Raw genomic sequence first — 25,610 nt, forward strand, 5'->3', positions numbered from 1 at the left:
TTCCTAATTTATCGGGGTACTTTTCCTAAAAGGCAGGTGGTTCTAAAGCGAAGAGTTCGGTTCCTTCTTAATGAAGGATTCTTCTCTCGTTAGAGAAGAAAAGAACATTTCAGAGACAAAGACTCCTGAGGGTAAAGTCCACCACCGGCGAGATCAGACAGCAGCGCCCCCCAACGCACGCAACTATAGACAAAGAACTAGAAACCGCCCCACCCCCTCGGGAAGCATAGATTCCGGGGCTGCAGGAACCGGAAACAATGCAACCGGAGGCAGAGTTCTAGTTTCTTCTACATTCGGCCTCGGATACCCAAAGGGAGGGTGGGGCCCGGAAGGGGCGGTAGTGGAAAAATGTGGGGTGGGCGGAGCGCCGAAATAGAAAGTGGCGGTTTAGCCGTTGTTACTTAACTCTGTTTTACTTTTGGGTCTGGGATCCCGATGGCGGTTCCGGGCCTGCAGCAGCGTTCCCTGACCAAAAGCGGGATTCAGGCGCCGCCGCCTGGTCGGGCTGTCTTATGTCCCCGGCCTTCCGGATGCCGCCATCCTCCTGTCTTAACTCAACACTCTGCTGTCTTTGCCCGCGTCCAGGTTCTCTTAAATTTCCGGCCCCCGGCGGCTCTACCTCCATTACTTGTCCCTTCCCCCTCCCACTTCGGAGTCCCTGGGCCCTCCATTCCCAGCCCAGCTTCTCCCACTCTTTCTCCGACCCCCGGGACCGTGCCCCTTTTCCCCACAGGGGTCCAGCCCTCGCGTGGTTTTGTAGGTGGAGGGTTTGAAGTAGCCTCTTGAAGATGCTGATGTTTTCCTCCTGAGCAGGAACCACGGATGGCTCAAAAGCCTGCACCGACCAGAAAGTCTCGATGTGCCCCCTGGGTGGAACAAACTTTTGAGAAGAATCGGGCCCTGCTGGCAGTACTGGCTGAGAGAAGTGAGGCAGTGGCGCCTATTGGGGCTTGGGTGGAGTGTCCTTCACCGTGTGGTGAGGAAGCCCCAGCATCTGTGAGTGCCACTTTTATCCAGAATGGGCATGGGGGAGGGTATCCCCTTTTACCTTCTTTAAACCTATGCTAAGCCACCGATTGAACAGTGTGGGCTGCTCTCAGGTTTATGTAAATAAGGATGTTTTTGTAGAAGGAGTCCTGAACTTCTTCATAATGTTCATACTGAACTGTATCATTTGCGAAATGTCAGCCGTTATTGAGCACCTCCTGAATGCAAGGCAGTGGACCACTTTCTAGAATGAGCCCAAGCCACACTTAAGACAATATCATTCCTGCCCCTCAAATAATAAACTTGAGGAAACAAGCACAGTCAATAAGCTGAATAATGTTTACACATAAAATCAAAGGATCTTAAAACAGTGAAGAACCTCAGAAGCCACCTGAAGCTTGAATCACCATGTAAATACCGTGAAACCACACTAGCAGCTTCTTTACAAGTTCACGATTATCATAATCACACAATATTCAGTTTCTATTTTTGTTGTTAGTATTTTCATTGTAATTATATACATTCTTTTCCTGACTACTTTTCTTCATTTTGCAATTTTCCCTTGACTATATTCTTCAGGTTGTTTTGACAACACAGTAATAGAACATCACATTTATGGGCCACAATTTGTTTAGCTATTCCTCAGTTAGTGGACATTTACTTTGTTTCCATTTCTTTGCTATGACAAAAAAAATGTTGCTCTGAAAATTTTAGGATATATTCTTGTGTTTTTAACTCGGGTAAATGCAATTCACATTTATATGCTACTTGAGAAGGGTTCTGCAACAAATGATCAACTGTTATTTGAAAAATACTGAGCTTGCTTATTTCAATTTATAATCTCACCAATGGACAAGATATATAAAGCTTTAAATAACACTAAGATGGGAAGAGGAGGAGAATCTAAAAAGACCTATCTGTAAACCCAGGGTCTGCTAATAATTACCTTTGTGACCTTAGGGAAATTACTCAACCTTTCTAAGTCTCATTTTTTTCATTTATACAATGAAGGTGCTGAAATCTCAAAGATCTCTAATGGCTCTATCCTATGTGATAGAATCAGTAAGCTCTAAAGTTCAGGGGAAAACCTTGGCCCCAGAAAGGGCAGAACTATCAATAGTTGACTAGGTACCTCAATGGATTGAGAGCCAGGCCTAGGGACAGGAGGTCCTAGGTTCAAATATGGCCTCAGATACTTCCTAGCTGTGTGACCCTGGGCAAGTCACTTAATCCCCATTGCCTAGGTCTTACCATTCTTCTCTCTTGGAACCAATGCACAGTATTGATTCCAAGATGGAAAGTAAAGGTTTAAAAAAAAAATAAAAGAACTGTCAATAGTTGAAAGTCGGAGAGAAGCATGTAAGAAGGAAAAAAAATAACAATTAGAGCAATCCAAAAGTGGAATGGGCTGCCATTAGGACATAGTGTAGTAGTGGATTTCCCCTCATGAGAGGTCTTTAAAGACATTTGAATGACCATTTGTCTGGGTTTGAGAGAATTCTTGTTTAGGTTTGGACTAGACGGTCTCCAAATTTCTTTATAAATCTGAGATTTTGTATTATACATGTGATCTTATTAGGCAAGTCCCTTATTTCTCTAGATCATGCAAAATGAGTGGGTTAAATGAAATCTTTAAGGTCCCTATCAGTTCTTGATTCTGTGATCTTATAAATTTGGATTATTTAAGAAGAATTAATAGAACTTATTGAATTGTTAGATGTGGTAGGAAAATAAGGAGCTAAAAATGACAAGGGGGGGTTCCAGACTGAGTGACAATTTTTTGGAATTGGCACCTCATCTTTTATTTTTTGTGATATAAATCCTGGTGACATTTATGTTCCTCCCCACTTCCTGCTCATTCCCATTTGCATACATATTCCTTAATGGCATGTATTTTATGAGGTGAATCAAAACTAATTTGTTTTTGAGAGTGTGGAAAGGGGACTAATATGAAATTGGAAAGATACATTGGTGCTAAGTTGTTCCTTACAAATGGCGTTTCATCACCAATCACCATGCTTTTGTTCTGCCTCTCCTTACATATATTACATTTCCATCTCACCTTTACCTCATAGACTTTCTTTCTCAAAACTCAGCTCAAACACTATTTCTATAAAAAGTCTTTCCTAGCCTTCCATTTGCTAGGGCCCTCCTTCTAACCCTAATTACCTTGTATTTTTTCTTGTATTCTTTGTGTACATGTATATTTCTTATATTTATGGGGTGTGTATATAGACTATATATAGTTGTATATGCACATGCTATCTCTTATAATATTGAAATTCTCTGAGGGAAGATACCCTTTGTATTTGTATCCACTGGGACAAGCACATGATATAAGCATTTGTAACAAATGTTTATTGATTAATTGATACAGCATGTAGGGAATATTTGTATTGAATTGAGAAAATGAATAATGATAATCATGCTATAAAAGAGGAATTGTTAATCAGAGACACAATCCTAATGAAACATGGTTTGGTTCATGTTCTTGAGAATATTTTGATCTGTCCTATAGTTTTAATAAATGTATATGTTGAGTTCTAGATAAAATTGATTCATTTTTTGTTTTTAAGAAAATAACAATTTAAAAAATTACTTGGTTCATAATTTAGCTAATTATTGTCATTTAAGTTTTTAGGTCATTGGTACCTGATGCTACTAAAAAAGTGCTAAAAAATCTACAGTTTTGAGTCCTATCCATGTCCTTGCCTCAAAGGAATTTTGATCTGGGAAACTTGAAGATGTTCATCTGTACACTTGGATTTTTTTTTCAGAATTTTATTCTAATTTTCTTTTCAGGTTTTAACAGGAGAGGTGAGATATGCAAAACTGCCTGGGAAATGAAGCTCATTTAATTCTTTTTGTCTCCTAAGGTTTCAGCATCTCAGTTAGAAGAAGAATTTAAGGAACAACAAAGATTAAAAGAAGAAGCTCTGAAACGCTTTCAGGAACAAGTGAAGAACAGAGTTAATCAGCAAGTGAGACTAAGAAAAAAGCAGCAGCTTCAGAAATCCTTTGAAGCAGTAAGTTCAGGAGTTGATCTCAATATGGGTTTGTTAAGGAATAGAGAAGAAAAAACAAAGATTGAGATTTTATTGTACACCTTGCTTTGGAGACCTATTTGGTATAACTTTGAATTTAGTACATGGAACAGAAATCCACTAATTAGTGAATCTCTGATCTATTACTAATATATCATGGACTCATTATAGGGTCCTAATTGTACTACAATTTCTGTCTTAAAAAATCAATCTATAAACATTTATTAAGTATTTACTACATTGTGAAATGCTGGAAAATCAAAAAGAAGCAAAAGACAAGTCTTCCCTTAAGAAGCTCACAGTCTAATAGGGGAGACAAACAAAACAAATTAGTACAAATAAGTTATATACAGGAAATAGGAAATAATTTTGGAAGGGAAGGAATTAGAATTAGAGTTGGAAAAGGCAATCTTCCTGTAGAAGATGGGATTTTAGTTGAGACAAAGGAAGGCAAGGAAGTGAGTAGGTGGGGTTAAGGAGGAAGGGCTTTCCAGGCCTAGAGGACAGCCAGAGAAAATGCCTAGAGCCAAACAAAGAGTAGCTGGTGTCACTGGATTGAAGAGTACATAGCAAGTAGTAAGGTGTGAGAAAGTAGAAAGGTTAGGAGGGGCATAGGTTTGTAAAGGGTTTTGAATGCTAAGCAGAGAATTTTATATTTGATCCTAGAAGCATTAGGGAATCATTGGAATTTATTGAGTAGGAGAATGATATGATCAGGCCTTTGCTTTTGGGAAATCACTTTGATGACTCTGAATGGAGGATGGATTGAAGTGGGGAAGAATTTGAGGCAGGCAAACTCATCAGCAACAATACAATAGTAGTCTCTCGGTGATCGAGTATGACTATTGTCTTTGTGCAGTTTCATCTACGGTGTACCCTCATGTGGCTTTGGAGTCCAAAGGCTGAGGCGCAGAGTTTGTGGCACATGGGGCATGGGACTCCAGATGTTACGGGAGGTGCAGTTGTGGCCTGGTGTCGGCGTTCACGCACAGCGGCAAGACGTTGACGTCGCTCATCTTCAAAGGTGGCGGCGGCATGGTGAATGTGGGTTCGCCAGCTGCTTCTGTCAGAGGCAGCGAGTTCTAGTTGCTTTGGTGTAATGCCAGCCCACTTCAAGTTGGACTTTAGCTGATCCTTGAATCTTTTCTTTGGTCGGCCTTGTTTGCTGAGTCCAGCTGACAGTTCACCATAGAATACCTGTCTTGGTATTCGCTGTGGGTCCATGCAGATGACGTGTCCAGACCATCGTAGCTGGGTTTTGAGGACCATGACTTCGATGCTGGTGGAGTTGGCTCTGTCGAGGACTTCCTGATTGGTGATTTGGTCCTGCCATCAGATCCTCATGATTGACCGGAGGGAGCGTTGGTGGAATTGCTCCAGCTGTTTCATGTGCTTCCAGTACAGTGTCCATGTCTCACAACCGTACAGGAGCGAGCTGAGGACCACTGCGTTGTACACTTTGAGCTTCGTCGCAGTGCTTACACCTCTGTGTTGGAGGACTTTGCAGCGCAGCTGCCCAAGTGCCTGGCTGGCCTTTTGGATCCTGGCATTAATCTCGTGGTCTAGGGACCTGTCGTTGGCGATGGTGCTGCCCAGGTACTTGAAAGTGTTGACGTTAGAAAGCTGCGTGCTGTCGATTGTAATGCATGGCTGGTTCGTTGGCCTCCCTGGTGCAGGTTGGAACAGCACCTCTGTTTTGCTGAGGCTGATAGTCAGGCCAAACAGTTTTGTTGCGGTGGAGAACCTGTCCACAATGGCTTGGAGATGATTTTCTTGGTGGGCCATGAGAGCACAGTCATCTGCGAAGAGAGCTTCCAGGATGAGTCTCTCTGTTGTCTTTGTTTTTGCAGTCAGGTGGCGAAGGTCGAATAGTGAGCCATCCAGTCGGTATTTGATGTAGACGCCCAGGTCTAGATCCATCACAGCATGTCATAATACTTGGGTGAAAAATAGGTTGAATAGTACTGGAGCAAGGACACAGCCTTGTTTCACGCCATTGGAGATGTTGAAGCGATCGGAAGTCTCTCCACCAGATAGGACTTCCCCTGTCATGTCGACATGAAAGAGTTGGATCAGTTTGACAAATTTTGCTGGGCAACCAAGCTTGCTAAGGATCACCCACAATGTGTCCCTGTTCACTGCGTCGAACGCCTTTGTCAGGTCAATGAAGACAATGTAGAGACTCAGGTTCTGCTCAAGGCATTTTTCCTGCATTTGCCTCACCGTGAAGACCATGTTGATGGTGCTGCGATCTGGTCGGAAGCCACATTGTGATTCAGGCAGGTTCTGCTCTGAAACAGATGACAGGAGTCTGTTGAGTATAACACAGGCGAGGATCTTTCCAGCAGTGGAGAGTAGTGAGATGCCTCTGTAGTTGTCACAGGCTGCTTGTGAGCCTTTGTTCTTGTACAGGGCTACGATGGAGGCATCTCTGAGTTCTGGGGGCATGTCTTCCTCTTCCCATATGCTGGTCAGCACTATGTGGAATGCTTGGAGCGCCTTTCCCTTTAAGGCCTTGTACACCTCGGTTGGGATCCCTTCTTTACCGGGTGCCTTGCCTGCACTCATTTGTTTGATGGCTTTTTGGACTTCCTCTATTGAAGGAGGGACATCAAGTTGTTCAATGGAGTGGTTTTGGGGGATCTGGTCAAGGGTGCTTTGGTCGACTGAAGAGGGTCAGTTGAGAAGCTGACTGAAGTGTTCTTTCCACTTGTTGCTGATGCCTTTTTTATCTTTTATGAGAGTGTCACCATCAGAGGATAGCAAGGGAGTGGTGGTGGGTTTTGATGGCCCATAGACAGTCTTGAGGGCATTGAAAAATTGTTTGTAGTTTTTCATATCAGCAAACTGCTGGATTTCTTCTGCCTTTTTTTTCCCACCATCGGTCTTGCATCTTCCTGATCTCACACTGCGCCGTGGCTTGGAGAGACTTGAATCTGTCCTTTTTAGGAGCAGAGTTTGGGTTATTTTGCCACTCCATAAAGGCTTTGTTCTTCTTGCTCAATAGGTCTTCAATAGCAGTGTTGTTCTCGTCAAACCAGTCCTGGTGGTTGCGTTGTTTTGGGCCTAGGACTGCCTTTGATGTTTCCTTCACTGCGTCTCTGAACTGGTTCCATTTCTCGGATGAGCTTCCAGTGAGTGGTCCCTTGGCAGACAGCTTGTTGTCCAGGCAGGACTGGAATGTTTGCAAATAAGATGGATCTCTAAGAAGACTCATGTTGTAAAATGCGCGAACTGTCAGGGCGCGTTTTGGATGGCGAGGCGGAATGCGCATTTGAAGAGTTGCTCTAACCAATCGGTGGTCTGTCCAGCATTCAGCTCCTCTCATGGCTCTGGTGATCTTTACATCCTGGATGTCTCGCCGGCGTACAATGATGTAGTCAATGAGATGCCACTGTTTTGATCTTGGGTGCATCCACGTTGTTTTATATTTGTTCACCATTCTGAATACAGTGTTCGTGATGGTGAGTTCGAACTCTGAGCATTTGCTGAGTAGCAGTAGGCCGTTGTTGTTCATTTTGCCCACGCCGTGTTTGCCGAGCACTCCTTTCCATCTTTCATGGTCCTGGCCAACGCGGGCGTTGAAGTCTCCCAGTAGTATCAGCTTGTCATTTGTGGACACTGAGTGCAGGACGGCACTCAGGTCAGAGTAGAACTGCTCGATGGTCTCCTCTGTGCTGGTCATTGTAGGGGCATATGCGCTGATGATTGTGGCATACCGGTCTTTGCTGAGAGGCAAACGAATCTTCATGAGCCTCTCGCTGATGCCCACAGGCAAGTCTGGCAGCTGTTTGAGCAAACTGGTCTTGATGGCCAGGCCAACACTGTGAATTCTGTCTTCATTTGTGGCTCTACCTTTCCAGAAGAAGGTGTATCCAGTGGTGGGTTCACTGAGTGATCCCTCTTCTGGTAAGTGTGTTTCGCTTAAGAATGCGATGTCGATGTTATATCGTGCCAGTTCTTTACTGATTAGAGCTGTTCTTCTCTCAGGTCTTGGGGTATTCTCTCTGTCAAGTAATGTTCTGATGTTCCATGCTCCTAGTAGGAATTTCTTTGTATTTTTTCTTTTATTTAGACCGCTTAAAGGGGATGACCCGCCAGCCGTGGTGTGCTGACCGGGTGTTTGTAGGGCAGGCAATGTTTGGGACGCCTTTTCTAGTCCCCTCCCTTGATTAGGGTAAGCAGTGCTGTCCAAGAGAGGGCTGCTCAGTCGCCCAGGATGCTGCCGAATGTCCCTGCTGCCCACAGGGCCGAGCGACCACTGGTCCGTGGGCCGCCTAAGTGCAGGATCCTGACTACAACTGCCAGTGGTCACCTCCACTTGTTGCGTCGTCACTCCTCCATTGCCGCAGGTCTTGAAGAGGGTGGACGGGGTTAGGATAGTTGAGTGTGCACAAAGATACTTGTGCATGAAGGAGATTTAAGTGGAAAAGCCGATGCACAGAGACAGTCCCACTTTCTCGGCCTTAGAAGCCTGGGTCCAGTGGTACGAAAAGTCGTTACACCTGGAGACTTCCTCAGCTGCATTGGATGGCCGTGTTATCTTTTGTGCCCCAACACGCCCTAAGCACTCCACAGTGCTTCGCTGTGTTGCCCTCTTAGCCGTTGAACCTTCTTATTGGTTTCTTCCGTCTCTTCAGCCGAAGTGGTCTTCACATACTGGGTGAGCAAAGCCCTGGTTCAACAGGGGTCGACGACCCGATGGCTACCCTCACAAGGTTTAGCCGGCCTGTCGAAGCCGTTGCTTGGGGTGTGGCCGCTGCCACATGCTAGCAGCTACTGGGAGCCACAAGTGAGAGCTGGGTGTCAGGTGAGGGTCAGAGGCTGGAGAGCTGCCCTTGGAGGGCACGACAGGCCCTCCATACCAGAGATACTACCCCTCCCTGAGCACCCCATATACCCCATAATAAGTTAGTAATAAGGTAATGAGGGCTTGCACTGTGGCTGTGACAGTATCAGAGGAGAGAAGGGGCATATTCAAGGGATTCAAAGGTGAAATTAGTGGGCCATGACAATAGATTGGATATAGGGTATGAAGAGATAGTGAAGAATTCAGGGTTACATATAAATTGTAAGCCTGAAGGACTGGAAGGATTGTGTTGCCCTTATGGTAACAGGGAGTGAGGGGTGTGTGTGTGTGGAGGGATGGGGGGGTTTAGGGGAAAGATAATGAGTTCAATTTTGGACTTACTGAATTTAAAGTGTCTACTGGGGGTGCAGCTGGATTGCTCAGTGGATTGAGAGCCAGGCCTAGAGACAGGAGGTCCTAGGTTCAAGTATGGCCTCAGATACTTCCCAGCTGTGTGACCGTTGGCAAGTTACTTAACCCCTATTCCTAGCCTTTACCACTCTTCTGCCTTTGAACCAATACATAGTATTGATTCCAAGACAGAAGGTAAAGGTTTTAAAATAAAAAACAATAAAATGTTTACTGGACTTCCAGTTCAAGATACTTGAAATGCATTTGGAGATACAAGACTTCTGACTATAGGCCAGCAGAGAATCTGGGACAGTATTGGTAGAATTTGAGAAGCATAGAAAAGGCAGTTAAATCTGTGGGAGCCAATGAGATCACCAAGCAAAGTAGTAGAGGGAGAAGAGAAGAGGCCTAGGATAGCTCTGAGGAACCCCATCATTGTCATGACATAATAAAGCTATTTATCTTTTTGAAATTTTACTGGGTAGCCAAAAAATCTCTACAGTACTTTTGAGCTTACAGGAATTTGCTGAATAAAAGTGGTATCTGTGACACTTAAGTTGGAGATTCAATGCATCCTTTCTTCCATGAATAGGTAGAAAAAGAAAGCACTGTAGCCATGCAGTCTTCCAGTTTAGCTCCACACTTGACTCCTAAAGGAAGGGCAAACATTTTTCAAAGCAATTTGAAAAGTGCCATCCGAAGTTTTGATTCCAACTTACCTATCCAGACTCTTGGTGATATTGAAAAGAAGGAAGAAGATGAAAATGGAGCATTTCAACAGCAGGCCCTGGCTGTAAGTACATTCCCTACACTTAATATGTCCAGTGTATCTCAATCCTAAACTACTAAAACTCCTTTGTTTAGACATTGCTTTTTATATCTTAAAGCATTATACAAGTATTATGATTAGGTTACTTTGTGGTATAATTATAGAGTGCTTTATGTGTGTATTTGATTACAAATAGGTGATAACAAAACCTTAGATACCACACTTATATTTTAAAATGTTTTTATGAAAACAATATTCTTTTGGTGATTTTATTATTTTGTGCTCTTGGTATTTTAAAATTGTATACCTGGACAAGTCAAATAACATGACACTTTATAGTCAGACTACATGTTTTTATTCATGCAGAGCCTTTTGCACATTGTGTGCTTGGGCTTTTTGTTGATCTGTTTGTTGTAACACACACTGTGAACATTGTCATTTATCATATCACCTAGGAGAAATGCAAAATGATTTATTTAGTTAAGAAAACAAAGGTACTAGATCTTAGTACTTAAATCAACATACTATTGGCATTTTTTTCAATAAATAAAGTACCTACTTTGTGCAAGGCATTATGTTTGGCTTATGAAATAGAATAAGATATTCTTTCTACCTTCACATTATGTGTATGTGTAAGACATGCATATACATAACTTACATGGTATGATATGAAACTGAAACATGAGGTATGAATGTGACTAAATTTACCTTTTTTATCATTAGGAAAAGGGCAGAAAAGAAAGCATATTAGAGATCAGAAATATATACATTTTCCCCCATCATAATGTTCATTTTTTTCCTTGAGAACATAACTCTATTTTTCACATTGAACTTTCAAATTATGGTAAACTTTTTAAAAAATCAATTTGTTATCATAGTTATTTTTATCACTTTGTAACATAACTAGATAATTAGAATCAATAAGTATTTAGTGAAGATGGTATACTATATAGCAGTGATGGCAAATCCATGGCATGGGTGCCAAAGATGGCATGCAGAGCACTATCTGTGGGCATGCAGCCATCCTGCCCCCATTTCCCCCTCCCAGAGTTTGTTACTAGAAAGGCAGAGGGACTCAGGTGGAGCTGCTCCTCTCCCTCCTCTCCACCATGTCTGATGACATTTTCTTCACATCCCCCACTCCTCTGCCCAGTAGACCAATAGGAGAGCTTTTTCCTTCCCCTGTGTGGGATAAGGAGAGCTGAGGGGGTTGGGCCTGGCACTCTCATCTCTAAAAGGTTTGCCATCACTTCTATATAGTGAGCATTTTAAGGCATAATAATAGTAAATAATAACTCACATTTATATAGTATTTTAAAATCTGCAAAGTGCTTTAAGTATATTATTTCATCATTTGAATTAATTGTTACAGCAATCCTGTGAATTAAGTGATATTATTCCCATTTTACAGAAGAGGATACTGAAGCTAACAGTGATTAGGTGACTTGCCCTAGGTCAGAAAGCTTATAAATGTCTGAGGTAGGGTTTGAACTCAAATCTTCTTCACTCCCAAATCTAACCCTGTTCATTTCACTATTTAGCTGCTTATATACAAAAGAAATGACCAATGTGAGATTATAGTTTACCTCAGAAGATAAGATTAACTCAGATGAAACAGAACAATATGAGACAGCAAAATGTGGGTTTGAGAAATCATGAAAGGACTCATGGAAGAGTTGGAGATTGAGATGTACTTTTAATTGATGTGTAGTATTTGAATAATCAGAGCATATTTAAGTTGCTGACTGAGATTAGGAAATAGAATGAAAAAAGACCCAGAATCAGGAATGAGCATGGCCTATATGGGACAAGAACTGATTAAAGAGCCTGAAATTTAGTGAATAGTGAAAGGGATCACCCTATTTGGATATGGTGAAGTTATCAGTTCTGTCATGATTTAGAGTCATAGAATCATAGAATTTTGAAGCTAGAGAGACCTTTAAGGTCAAATATCCAACAACCTTCTATACAATAAGGAATCCTATTTATAGCATTTATAACATACAGTTTATGCAGCCTCAGTTTGATCATTGCTGGTCACAAAGAACTAATTTCTTTGTGTGACATTTTATTCTAATGCTAGAAATAATTTGGAAATAATTCCTTTAAATAGCCCCCATCTAAGTCTTCATATGCCCCCATAAGCCCTCATATGACACTATTTCCAGATCCCTCACCATCCTTTTGAATATAAAATGTAAAACTTCTCATCTGTAAAATGAACTCTTGAAAGAAAAGGCAAATCATTCCAATATCTTTGCTAAGAAAACTTCAAAAGCGGTCATGAAGAGTCATATATGACTAATTGCCTAAAGAATAACCACAAAATCAGAAGAGACTTCAAGATGTTACCTATCTAGGCTCTTGTCTTGTAGTCAACTCTAGTCAGGTGATAGTAATCGCTGTGGATGGAATTTTCCCAGTGTCCATTGGTCAGCTTTATTTCTTTATGGATAGTGAGATCATATGATCAAGATTGTTTGCTTCTCCCTACATAACTTTTTGTATTTGTAGGCTAGTAAGCCCCTACTTCAACTATTTCTTTTCCAGGAAAAATTTTATCAGCTTTTCTAACCTTTTCTTCTTTTTGTTACATACATAGGTTGTTTTTCTCTATGCATTATAGATTTTTTCACACCCTGTGATCCATAAAGTTAATAAAGGCAAACTGAGGTACCTGGCTCTGAGCAAAATCAGTTTATTAACAGTGCTATGTACACCTATTAACAAATTGGGTCAGTCTTGCAACCTCAGTAAAGCCACCCCAGTGAAGAGGTCTTTATTGATATACAACTAGGAAGGAGTCTTGGTAGATTTGGAGAAAAAGTGATAGGTTATAGCATCAGGGCAAGAATGTTATGATTGTCTATACTAAGAAAGAGGGCTTGGCATTCAGGTGAGGCTAATCACCACCCTTCTCTGATAGTTAAGGAATGTTAATTGTTTTATAGGACCCATCTACATTTTATAATTTTTGCTAGGGAAATGAAACTACCAGACTTGCTATCTCCTTGGAAGAGATAATAACTCCTCCAATTGTACAAGGACAGATAGATCTTTTGGTGATGGTTCCAAGTTAGCTTGAAGGACTTAAGATGTCCTGGAAGTATAAAAGGGTTACCAGTATGAGAGAGAACATCTTTTAAGGGAAAGAGCAAAATTCTGAGCAGGTACAGAATCAGTCACAATATGAAATCAATACAATATGGAATGAATTACAAAGAATTGATTTGAATTTCTCAGATCTTCCCAAAGTCTGGAAATTAAATTCAGTCCTTGAACTCTAAACTAAAATCAGTACTTTTAAGGATGTCCCTATTATACTCTGTGCCCCTGACTCTGGGAATGAAGTAGAAGTAGATTGCATTTTGATGTGTCATCTGGAAGGTAGCCATTCGTGGACTGTTAGGAAGATTAGATTTGTTGGCATTAATTTTATTTATTAAATTAGTAATTTCCTCTTAAGATTTTCCTGAGGACCACATCTAAGGATATTAAGAAAATGACCAAATATTCATTTGTATATAATTTAATGGCCTATATTAGCCATGTAAAGGTTGACTTTTAAGCCAAAGCATCACAGTGGGGATAAGTGAGCCTGAAGTAGTGTCCATCATTGCTAGGCTTTATAAATTGCAACCACATTTCATGTGAAAAGGACTTTGGGTCACATACTAGCTTCTTTTAGTCATACATAAACAAAGATAGTGATCACTGTCATAAATAAATTAATCCCTTTCATACAATATATTTTAATGATTTAATAAGTAAAACTGCCATTTAGATAAAAACTCTTTTATTCACTATGTCATTGGCTCACATTACCAATATTGATGGAGAAAGGAAAGACTACAAATATTACTATCTTCCAGAAATTTTTGCTGGATCAATTTGGAGAATACTTTTTCAGGCATTGTGGTGGATGATTGTGATAAAAATTTGAACTTTATTTTACTTCTTACTACAGGTCTTTTACAAAGGAGACTTTGATTCCATGGCCACCTGGCATAGGACAGTGTCACCTACCACTTGGCAAATAATAAGAATAGGAATAATTCATGATACTGTGTTTTTTTATAACCTTAGCTACCCATATGCCTCATTATGTATTGTGAATAGCTTCATCTTGGCTTGTTTAGCCACTCTGAAACTAGCTCATTGAAATGTGACTCTTTTTAGAAGAAAGACAAATGCCACTTTTCAAAGTTAATCTCTCTGCAAGGAGATACACATTCTTTTAAAACAATTAGATTCTAGTAAGAGGTTGTATATTGCATGAGACAAGAATAGTAATGAGAGAAGGAGCTTGAACCTAGATTATTGTTTAGTAATCATCTGGAATTTTTTAATTTTTGCATATAGACCTTTGCAAGGAATTTATATAGACCAGTTTTTCTCATTTTTAGAAAAACTGGTCTCTTCAAAATTCTAGCAGGATGGTTGAACTGGTCATGACTTTCCCACAACTAAAATGTACACCATGAGAAGAATCTACTCTTATTTGCTGCTGTCTTTAGCAGTTTATAAAAGGGAATAGTTTATAATCATTTTCTCCCTGCTGGGATATTTTATATAGACTCATGAGATTCCAATTCTAAATCTATTATCTTATAGTCTTATTTAAGACAGACTGTACATTAATCAAAAGTAATAAAAAAGATAAATACTCACATGACAGATAAAGAGAAAATGAATCCGTGGGCAACATAAAAATTAATAAAGGCTCACACAATAGCACTTTTGCTGAATATAGTATTAAAAATGAGCTTAAAATCTGCTTATAGCCTTGAGGAAGGGAAGTTAGAATAAAGATTTTAAAGGAAAATGGGATTATTGTCTAAAAATTGGGCAAGGGTAGCCCAAAATGGGAGAAAAGAATATATACAGAGGCTAGCAAAACTTTTTTTGAGGAAAAGCTTTCTAGAATTGAAAGGTATGAATAAGAAATAACAAAAGCAGTTAGGTTGGCAAGAAATAGCTGATAGAAGGATTCATGGTCAGAGGTTTGCCATTTGGAAAGATGATTAAAGTAATAATTTTTTTTTTAAACCCTTACCTTCCTTCTTGGAGTCAATACTGTGTATTGGCTCCAAGGCAGAAGCGTGGTAAGGGCTAGGCAATGGGGGTCAAGTGACTTGCCCAGGGTCACACAGCTGGGAAGTGTCTGAGGGCCAGATTTGAATTTAGGACATCCCGTCTCTAGGGCTGGTTCTCAATCTACTGAGCTACCCAGCTGCCCCCTAAAGTAATAATAACACATTTATACAGAACTTTAATGTTTTCTTCAGAACACTGTGAAGTCAGTAGTTCAAGGAAAGTATTTCCATCTTACAGATGAGGAGTTGAATGTCTTTAAGTGGTTGTTAAGTTGTGCATGGTCACATAGTAGGTAGCTAAGGCAGTATTTAAGCATAGATCTCCTGACTTCTAAGTAGGATGTTAAGGGTGAGGAGTGTCTGCTGAGTTTAGCTTTGGGTATTTTTGTGCTCACGTTTAAAATAAAAATAGACATCAAAAACTTCCTTGACTAATAGATCTAGTGATGAAATAAAAATTGCTAGTTGAAATGAAAATAAAGTTGTTATACAAAAATATTATTACTAGATGAAAATCGCTAGTGAATATAATCCTCTTGTTTGGCATGTTTTTAATAGCAGGAGTCCATTTCCTGTTAGAATGCTTGTTGCTATTAACACTTGGTTTTTTGTTTTTTTTTTCCCTTGCTTTCTCTGGCAGCTCAGCCAAACTTTGAAGCAAGCCCGTCAACAACTGGCTTCCAGAAAAACCATAGATGGAGAGAAGCCATTAGGATTTTCAGAAGATAGCATGGAGAGCAGCCCTACCCAAGAGGTAAATTAGTTTGCTTAGAGACTCCACTGAAACAAAGTAACAGTTTGTAGTGCACTTATAAAGAGACTTTGAATGTAAAAGATCTAAGTTTAGAGAGTATAATGAAACTGACAAACCTATAGATTAAAATTCGATTCTCTGGTTTCTTTCATATTTCCTTCAAAGTTCGTAGGACTAGATGCTGAACTTACTTACCTCCATTAACCTTATGATATCTTCACTTAGAGTTTCTTTTGAATTTTTTTTTTAATTTTATTTAACTCTAGTCATTTTAGAACATTATTCCTCGGTTACAAGAATCACATTCTTTCCCTCCCCTCCCCACACTCCTTCCCATAGCTGACCGGCAATTCCACTGGGTTTTAGATGTGTCCTTGATCAGAACCTATTTCCATGTTGTTGATGTTTGCACTAGGATGTTCATTTAGAGTCTATGTCCCCAATCATATCCCCCTCGACCCATGTGATCAAGCAGTTGTTTTTCTTCTGTGTTTCTACTCCCACAGTTTTTCCTCTGAATGTGGATAGTGTTTTTTCTCATAGATCCCTCTGGGTTGTTCAGGATCACTGCATTGCCACTAATGGAGAAGTCTATTACATTTGATTGTACCATAGTGTATCAGTGTACAATGTTCTCCTGGTTCTGCTCCTCTCACTCTGTATCACTTCCTGGAGGTTGTTCCAGTTCCCATGGAATTCCTCCACTTTATTATTCCTTTGAGCACAATAGTATTCCATCACCAACATATACCACAATTTGTTCAGCCATTCCCCAATTGAAGGGCATCCCCTAATTTTCCAAATTTTTGCCATCACAAAGAGCTTAGCTATGAATATTTTTGTACAAGGCTTTTTCCTTATTATCTCTTTGGGGTACAAACCCAGAAGGACTATGGCTGGATCAAAGGACAGACAGTCTTTTAGCACCCTTTGGGCATAGTTCCAAATTGCCCTCCAGAATGGTTGGATCAATTCACAACTCCATGAGCAATGCATTACTGTCCCAACTTTGTCACATCCCCTCCAGCATTCATTACTTTCCTTTGCTGTCATGTTAGCCAATCTGCTAGGTGTGAGGTGATATCTCAGAGTTGTTTTGATTTGCATTTCTCTGATTATCAGAGATTTAGAACACTTTTTCATGTGTTTATTAATACTTTTGATTTCCTTAACTGTAAATTGCCTATTCATGTCCCTTGTCCATTTATAAATTGGAGAATGGCTTGATTTTTTGTACAATTGGTTTAGTTCTTTATACATTTGAGTAATTAGACCTTTGTCAGAGGTTTTTGTTATGAAAATTGTTTCCCAATTTGTTGCTTCCCTTCTAATTTTGGCTGCATTAGTTTTGTTTGCACAAAACCTTTTTAATTTGATGTAATCAAAATTATTGATTTTACATTTGGTGATTTTTTTCTAGTTCTTGCTTGGTTTTAAAGTCTTTCCTTTCCCAAAGATCTGACATGTATACTATTCTGTGTTCACCCAATTTGCTTATAGTTTCCTTCTTTATATTTAGGTCATTCACCCATTCTGAGTTTATCTTGGTGTAGGGTATGAGATGTTGATCCAAACCTAATCTCTCCCATACTGTCTTCCAATTTTCCTAGCAGTTTTTATCAAATAATGGATTTTGGTCTCAAAAGCTGGGATCTTTGGGCTTATCATAGACTGTCTTGCTGAGGTCACTTACCCCAAATCTATTCCATTGATTCTCTTTTCTGTCTCTTAGCCAGTAACAAATTGTTTTGATGACCACTGCTTTGTAGTATAATTTGAGATCTGAGACTGCAAGTCCTCCTTCCTTTGCATTTTTTTCATGATTTCCGTGGATATCTTTGATCTTTTGTTCTTCCAAATGAACTTTGTTATGTTTTTTTCTAATTCAGTAAAGTTCTTTGGTAGTTCAATGGGTATGGCACTAAATAAGTAATTAATTTGGGTAGGATTGTCATTTTTATTATGTTAGCTCATCCTACCAATGAACAATTCATGTTTTTCCAATTGTTTAGATCTAGTTTTAATTGTGTGAAGAGTGTTTTGTAGTTGTGTTCATATAGTTCCTGTGTTTGTCTTGGCAGATAGATTCCTAAGTATTTTATATTGTCTAAGGTGATTTTGAGGAAATATGGAAGTTCTCTTTCTAATTCTTGCTGCCAAGATGTGTTGGAAATATATAGAAATGCTGATGATTTATGTGGGTTTATTTTGTATCCTGCAACTTTGCTAAAGTTGTTGATTATTTCCACTAGCTTTTTGGTTGATTCTCTAGGATTCTGTAAGTAGACCATTATATCATCTGCAAAGAGTGATAGCTTGGTCTCCTCATTGCCTATTTTAATACCTTCAATTCCTTTTTCTTCTCTAATTGCTACTGCTAATGTTTCTAGTACAATGTTAAATAATAGAGGTGATAATGGGCATCCTTATTTCACTCCTGATCTTACTGGTAAGGCGTCTAGTTTATGCCCATCGCAGATGATGTTTGATGATGGTTTTAGGTATATACTGTTTATTATTTTTAGGAAAGGTCCTATTCCTATACTTCCTAGTGTTTTCAATAGGAATGAATGTTACATTTTGTCAAAGGCTTTTCTTGCATCTATTGAGATAATTGTGATGTTTGTTGGTTTTCTTGTTGATATGGTCAATTATGTGGATGGTTTTCCTAATATTGAACCATCCTTGCATTCCTGGTATCAATCCCACCTAGTCATAATGAATAATCCTGATGATCACTTGCTAGAGTCTTTTGCTAGTATTCTATTTAAGATTTTTGCATCTATGCTCATTAAGGAGATTGGTCTGTAGTTTTCCTTCTCTGTTTTTGACCTGCCTGGCTTTGGAATCAGTTCTATATTTGTGTCCTAAAAGGAATTTGGTAGAACTCCTTCTTTGCTTATTCTGTCAAATAGTTTGTATAATATTGGGATTAGTTGTTCTTTGAATGTTTGGTAGAATTCATTTGTGAATGCATGTGGTTCTGGGTATTTTTTTCCTAGCAAGTTCTTTGATGGCTTGTTCAATTTCTTTTTCTGATATGGGGTTATTTAAGTATTCTATTTCTTCTATTAATCTAGGCAATTTATATTTTTGTAAATATTCATCCATATCAGCTAGATTGCCATATAATTGGGCAAAATAGTTTTTAATGATTGCCTTAATTTCCTCTTCATTAGAGGTGAGGTCTCCCTTTTCATCTTGGATGCTGTCAATTTGCTTTTCTTCTTTCCTTTTTTAAGTTAGATTGACCAGTACTTTGTCTATTTTATTTGTTTCTTCAAAGTACCAGATTCTAGTCTTATTTATTAAATCAATAGTTCTTTGACTTTCAATTTTGTTAATTTCTCTATGAACTCAAGGATATAAATTTACCCCTAAGTACTGCTTTGGCTGCATGCCATAGATTTTGAAAGGATGTCTCATCATTGTAATTTTCTTCAATAAAATTATTAATTGTTTCTATGATTTGTTCTTTAACCAATTTTGGAGAATCGTATTAATTTCATTTCCATTTAATTTTTGATTTGCCTCTCCATGTACCCTTATTAATTATTATTTTCATTGCATTGTGATCTGAAAAGGTTGCATTTATTATTTCTGCTCTTTTGTACTTGTTTGCAATGTTTTTATGCTCTAGTGCCTGGTCAATCTTTGTGAATGTACCATGTGCTGCTGAAAAGATGTATTTCTTTTTGTCCCTATTTTTTTTCCCATATATCTACTAACTCTAATTTTTCTAATATTTCATTCACTTCTTTACCTTCCTTGTCTCTTTTGACTAGATCTATTTTTACTTTGGTTTTGTCAGATATCATGATTGAGTCTCCTGCCTTCTTTTTCTCAGTTGATGCCCAATAGATTTTGCTCCATCCTCTTTCTTTTACCTTATGTGTGTCTACCTTCTTCATGTGTGTTTCTTAAGATTTTGGTTTTTAATCCATTTTGCTATTTGCTTGCATTTCATGGGTGAGTTCATTCCATTTATATACAGAGTTATGATTACCAGCTGTGTATTTCTCAACATTTTGAATTCTACTCCTAGTCCTGCCCTTTCTTCTTTCACTATTTCTTCTTCTACACCAGTGTTTTGTTTTTAATCAGCCCCCCTAAATCCTACCCTTATTTTACTTCCCTTTCTACCCCCGTAACCCCCACCCCCCCTTCTTATTCCCCTCTCATTTTCTTTATGGTCTTTCTAAACTACCTCTCCACCATCTCCCTCCCTTGTATTGCTTCCCCTCCCACCAGACCGTTTGTTACCTTTCTACTTCTCTATAGGGTGCAAATCAATTCTCTGCCCCAATGGATTTGATTGTTGTTCCATCTTTGAGTCAATTTCAATGCAGGTAAGAATTGAGTATTTCCTATCTCCAACGTTTTTACTCTTCCAGTGTATTGGTGTTCTCCCCCACTCCTGCCATGCACTTTATTATGACATATCAATTTACCCCATTTTGTTTCTTTTCCCATTTCTTTTAGTATTAACCTCTTTTTTACCTCTAGTTTCATATATATATTTATATATATGTATGTATATATCTATATGCATATTTATGTCTTGGCATTTCATCCTATATAATTTGTCACTGCTAGCTACGCAGTTGATAATAACAATTTTTAAGAGTTACCAATATCCTCTTTTCTTGTAGGAATACATATCATTTTGACTTATTGGGTCCCTTAAAAAAAGTTTTTAGTTTTATTTTTGTTTGTTTGTTTTTGTTTTTTCCCCTTTCTTAATTACCTTTTGATGATTCTCTTGAGTTCTGTGTTTGGGCCTCAAATTTTCTGTTCAGGTCTGGTCTTTTCTTTACAAATGCTTGGAAGTCTTCTATTTTATTAAATGATCATACTTTCCCCTGTAAGAATATAATCAATTTTTCTGGGTAGTTGATTCTTGGTTTTAGATCTAGTACCCTTGCTTTCTGGAATATCATATTCCATGCCTTTTGGTCCTTCAGTGTAGATGCAGCCAGATTCTGTGTTATCCTATGTTCTATGGTATCTGAATGACTTCTTAGCAGCTTGTAATATTTTTTCCTATGTCTGGTAGTTCTTGAATTTGGCTATAACATTTCTGGTTGTTGTCAGTTGGGGATTGAGTACAGGAGGTGATCTGTGGATTCTTTCCATCTCCACTTTTTCCTCTTGCTCTAGAATGTCGGAGCAGTTTTCTTGGATAATTTCCTGTAGTATAATGTCCAGGCTTTTTCTTTTGTCATGATCTTCCGGTAGACCAATAATGATTCTCAAGTTGTCTCTCCTGGACCTGTTTTCTATATCTTCTGTTTCATGTATGAGGTGTTTCATATTGTCCTCAATTTTTTCATTCTTTTGATTTTGTTTTATAGTTTCCTGCTTCCTTTTGAAGTCATTTGCTTCTAGTTGTTATATTCTAGTTTTTAAAGACTGAATTTCATCCCTGGATTTTTGGTCATTCTTCTCCTTCTGGTCTTATTTTCTTTGGAGGTTATTTTTCATCTTCTTTGCCTTGTTTTCAAGGTGGTTAATTTTGGCTTTAAGACACTATTTTCTCATTTTAGTTCAAGTGCCTCAGTTTCTAAACGACTTATCTTGCTTTTTAAGTTCTTTTTCCAGTTGTCTTCAGCCTCTCTTGATTGTTTTTTTTAATTATATTTTGAGTTCTTCCAAAACCTATATCCAAACGCTGGAGTTTCTGTGTTTTTGCTTGGTGTTCCTTGATCTTTCCTCTGTTTCATTTGCTCTTTGTTCATTACATGGATAGACGCTATCAATTGTGATTTCTTTTTTCTTTTTCTTTTGTTTGTTCATATTTCCTCCTTCTTTTCCCTGTGTAGTTGCCTACTGTAGTCTTGCTCCTCTCATGTGCTGGATCTGTGAGTTTGGGCTCTTCTGTCTTGAAGGGACTTCTTCTCTGCTCTGCTGATTGATCAGGTTGAGCCCTAATGCCAGATATTCCCCAGCTGTCAGCAGAAGCTGAAAAGGAGCTGGGCTTCCCACCTTGTTATTAAGGTATTCTGTAGTAATTGCAGCCTTCACCCTTGGTGTTTAGTCAGCAGGCTCTCAGTGGAATCAGTGGGGAGGAGTATTGGAGCTTGAGCTTCCCTGCCCTTTGAAGGCTTCTTTTCTGCCCTATTGATAAGATTAAGCCAGGGCGGAGTTGATCTTGCAGAGTTGGATGTGCTCTGAGGCCAAAACCTCAGGGTGAGGGGGAAATATTTTAAAAATGGAGATTTGAACCCCAGACTTCAATCCCCAGGAGTCCTTGGTACTTCCCAGAATTCCCTATAATCTCACCTGAGTCTCCGCCTGGATGAGATCACAAGTAGTATTTAACGGGCTCTCTGCCTCTTAAGAGCCCTCTTCCTCTACTCGGATATTGCAACATGTAGTAAGTAGGCTGTGAATGGGCTAATCAGCCCTAGGCACGTGGTTTATTATTTTGTGTCCTTGATTTCTAATAATCTTTAATAAACCTTATAAAATATAATACTTTTATTATGAGAAACTAATTTAATTTTTACAATATGGAGTGTCTGCTATTGGACTGCCTTCTCTGTGCTTCTCCTCCAGCTGCCTCTCTGCCTCCTATTTTCAAAGCACTGAGTCAGGCACAGCCGTGCCCACAAGGTACTCCCTCTGGCCCAGCGTCCTTGAAGGCCCAGAGATTCCAGCTACTGCTGGAGGCTCAGTACTATAGGTGGAGGAGGGATCCTAGGACCTTCCTCCTTCCTTCCCCTTAAACCTGAGGGTTCTGGAATTCAGGCTTTTTGGAGGCATACCTTTTAAGTTGAGTCCAGCAGGAGGGTTCTTTAGCTCTGTCCTGTTGTTAAATTTGGTTTTCAGTCCCCTAGAAGCATTTTGTTTTTAATCCAGTGAGGACAGGTTTTTAGCGGTCTGAACTTTCGCTGCCTCTATACCATCATCTTGACTCTGCCTCACCTTTGAATTCTTGATGAGAGGTATTTATAAAGTTTCTCCTTTATATTCTTTGAACAGTATCTGTACTTCCTGCATTTCCAGTTGCCTACTGGATATAATTTCCTAAATGTTCTATCAGCTTGTCAAACTCAGTACATCTAAAACCCAATTTATTGTCTTTTCTTTTCCCCTCTAAACAAAAGATCAAGAATGTCAAGGGAAATAATGAAAAACAACGTGAAAGATGATGGCCTAATGGTACCAGATCTTAAACTGTACTAGAAAGCAGTGATTATCAAAACAATATGGTACTGGCTAAGAGACAGAAGGGTAGATCAGTGTAGTAGACTAGGGGTAAATGATCTCAGCAAGTTAGTGTTCAGTGAATGCAAAGATTCCAGCTTTTGGGACAAGAACTCACTATTTGACCAAAACTGGTGGGAAAATTGTAAAACAGTATAGGAAAAATTAGGCTTAGATCAATATCTCATACCTTATACCAAGATAATTTCAAATTGGGTAAATGACTTATAAATATAAAGAGGAAAATCATAAATAAATTAGGTGAACATAGAATAGTATACCTGTCAGATGAGAAGTAATTTAAGACCAAGCAAGAGATAGAGATCATTACAAAATGTAAAATGAGTGATTTTGATTATATTAAAATAAAGAGATTTTATACAAACAAAACCAATGCAACCAAAATTAGAAGGAAAGCAACAAACTGGGGAAACATTTTTATAACAAAATTCCCTGACAAAAGTTTAATGTTCCTTTTCCCCTCTAAAACTCTTCTACTTCTTGAGATTTATTGATGGCACTACTCTTTTTTCAGTTGCTCAAGTTCACAACCTTAGAGTGATCTTAAACTTCTCCCTTTTCTTTTACTCCCAATTTCAACAAATTGCCAAAATTTGTTGATTCTACCTCTGTAACACCTTTCTTCATTACCCTTTTCATTGCTCATATGGTCAATATTGTCTTTATGTCCCATCAGCTGCACTTTTGCATTAGACTCTTAATCTAGTCTCTTAAAATAATCTTCCTAAGTCAGAAGTCTAACTTTGTTGTCTCCCAGGTCAAAAATCTACAGTAGCCTCCTTTTACCTTGAGGATGAAATACAAACTCTTCAGATTGCCTTTTAAGACCCTCCACAATCTGACTCCCAAGACTTATTTCATATTATTACTCTTCATGCATTCTGAAGTCTATTTAAATAGGCTACAAACTGTCCCTGTCTCCCCCTTGCAATCAATATTCTATCTACCTTCATGATTACTGGCCTCCATGCCTGAAATACATTCCCTTTTCACATCTACCTCTTAGAATCCTTAGATTTCTTTCTAGACTGAGATCAATCATCACCTTCTAACAGAAGCCTTTTAAAAATTCACTTCTATTCCATTCCCCCTTAGTTTTTAGCATCCTCTCCCTTCTGAAACTACTCTATACTTATATCTCTTTCCATCCCAACAGATTTTAAACTTTTTTTTTAATTTCACAAATCAAGTTTAATGAAATCACAAAAACACTATTGTTACCTATCACTTAATCAATTAGAAATTACCCAATATTATGGAAAAACAGACATTCTAAAGTATTTTATTACTCATACTTAATTTTTAAAATTGCATACATTTACACATGTTCACCAACTTGTAAATTTATTCACTGATATTTCGATTAAATTTGCATGCCAGTGATGTAGCTCGAAACAGTACATACAAAAGCCAGCCCTTTCAAGGGCTTGTGATGAGCTTGGTAGCATATGTGAAGGCTTCTTCAACTTCATGCTATAAAATCTTTTTAATATGATTGAAGTACATACAGTTCTTGCTTTATGTAAGGGGACCATTTTGCATAAATCAATTTTTATATAATGAGAATTTGCCCCTATCCACTCACTTCACTCAGCCTATATAACAAAGGCATACATAAAATACCTTTATGTGACATAAAATATACTAAAATGTAGACACATTAAATACTGTACCATGATATAACAATTATAAAAAGTAAAGTTAATGATAAAAGCATGTAAGGTTAACATAAGTGTGCACTATGTTGCCCCTTCCCCACTCACTGCCCCTTGTCTTTATCACTGGTGGTTGGCTGTACAACTTTTTTATTATTTTGAACAGTAGCAATCTGTTTTTCCTCTGGAGTTTGATGATAACAATCTTCAACAAGTCTCTGGAATTTCAAAAAGTATCTGGATTCATTTTTTCAATACAAGAATTCACTCAAATGATGAAATGCTTCCCCAGTTGTTTTGTTGTGAATCATTTTTGATTTGACCTCTCTTCTAAAGCTTTGCTTTCTAATGCAATCTTTGTAGCTAGCTCATTCAATATTTCTTCTCCATGATACTCAATCAACTCCACATCATTCTTAGCCATTTCTACATCTAAATCTTGTGCTAAGTTTATAATCTCGTTATTCACTTCTTCCAACATTTCATCTTTGTTAAATCCATGAAAATTGGTAGTTGTGGGCACTTTTTTCCAAACCCTCTCTATACATGTTTTTGTTACATCTTCTCATGCTTTTGAGAATTATTTATGTAAAGTTGAATTTCCATGCCAGTTAGCCCAAATTGAAAACTATCTGTACAGCATTCCTTTTTTCTCTTCTCAGTTTTTTCCATATCTGACACTATCTATATTCAGATCCTCCAGATTTTAAACTTTTAAAGGGAAAGGACCCTTACTTTTTTTTTTCTTATACCTCTATGGTTTAACACAGTTCCTTTATACATAAGTGAATATAAAATGGTTGTTAAGTTCTGTACTATTGCTTAAACTAGCTTCTTATTAAACATATTATATTTGAATATTTTAGTGGATCTGT

At 38.5% G+C, this 25,610-nt stretch overlaps 1 protein-coding gene across 3 annotated transcripts in view; it reads left to right on the plus strand.

Annotated features, from left to right (window-relative positions):
• The first annotated feature begins 235 nt into the window (after positions 1–235).
• Positions 236–25,610, plus strand: part of CCDC15 (coiled-coil domain containing 15) — a 79,494-nt gene continuing 54,119 nt past the window's right edge. Inside the window, exons 1-5 of one of the 3 annotated variants that reach the window (XM_056794561.1) lie at positions 236–585; positions 814–996; positions 3,864–4,013; positions 9,824–10,024; positions 15,737–15,850. In XM_056794561.1, the coding sequence (XP_056650539.1) occupies positions 436–585; positions 814–996; positions 3,864–4,013; positions 9,824–10,024; positions 15,737–15,850 (798 nt within the window). In that variant the 5' untranslated portion in view covers positions 236–435. The remainder of the gene's footprint in view (positions 586–813; positions 997–3,863; positions 4,014–9,823; positions 10,025–15,736; positions 15,851–25,610) is intronic. The other 2 variants (XM_056794560.1, XM_056794562.1) reach the window with 2 other exon arrangements.

This window comes from Monodelphis domestica, chromosome 4 (assembly GCF_027887165.1).
Source record: "Monodelphis domestica isolate mMonDom1 chromosome 4, mMonDom1.pri, whole genome shotgun sequence".
In the NCBI taxonomy this organism is placed as follows: Eukaryota; Metazoa; Chordata; class Mammalia; order Didelphimorphia; family Didelphidae; genus Monodelphis; species Monodelphis domestica.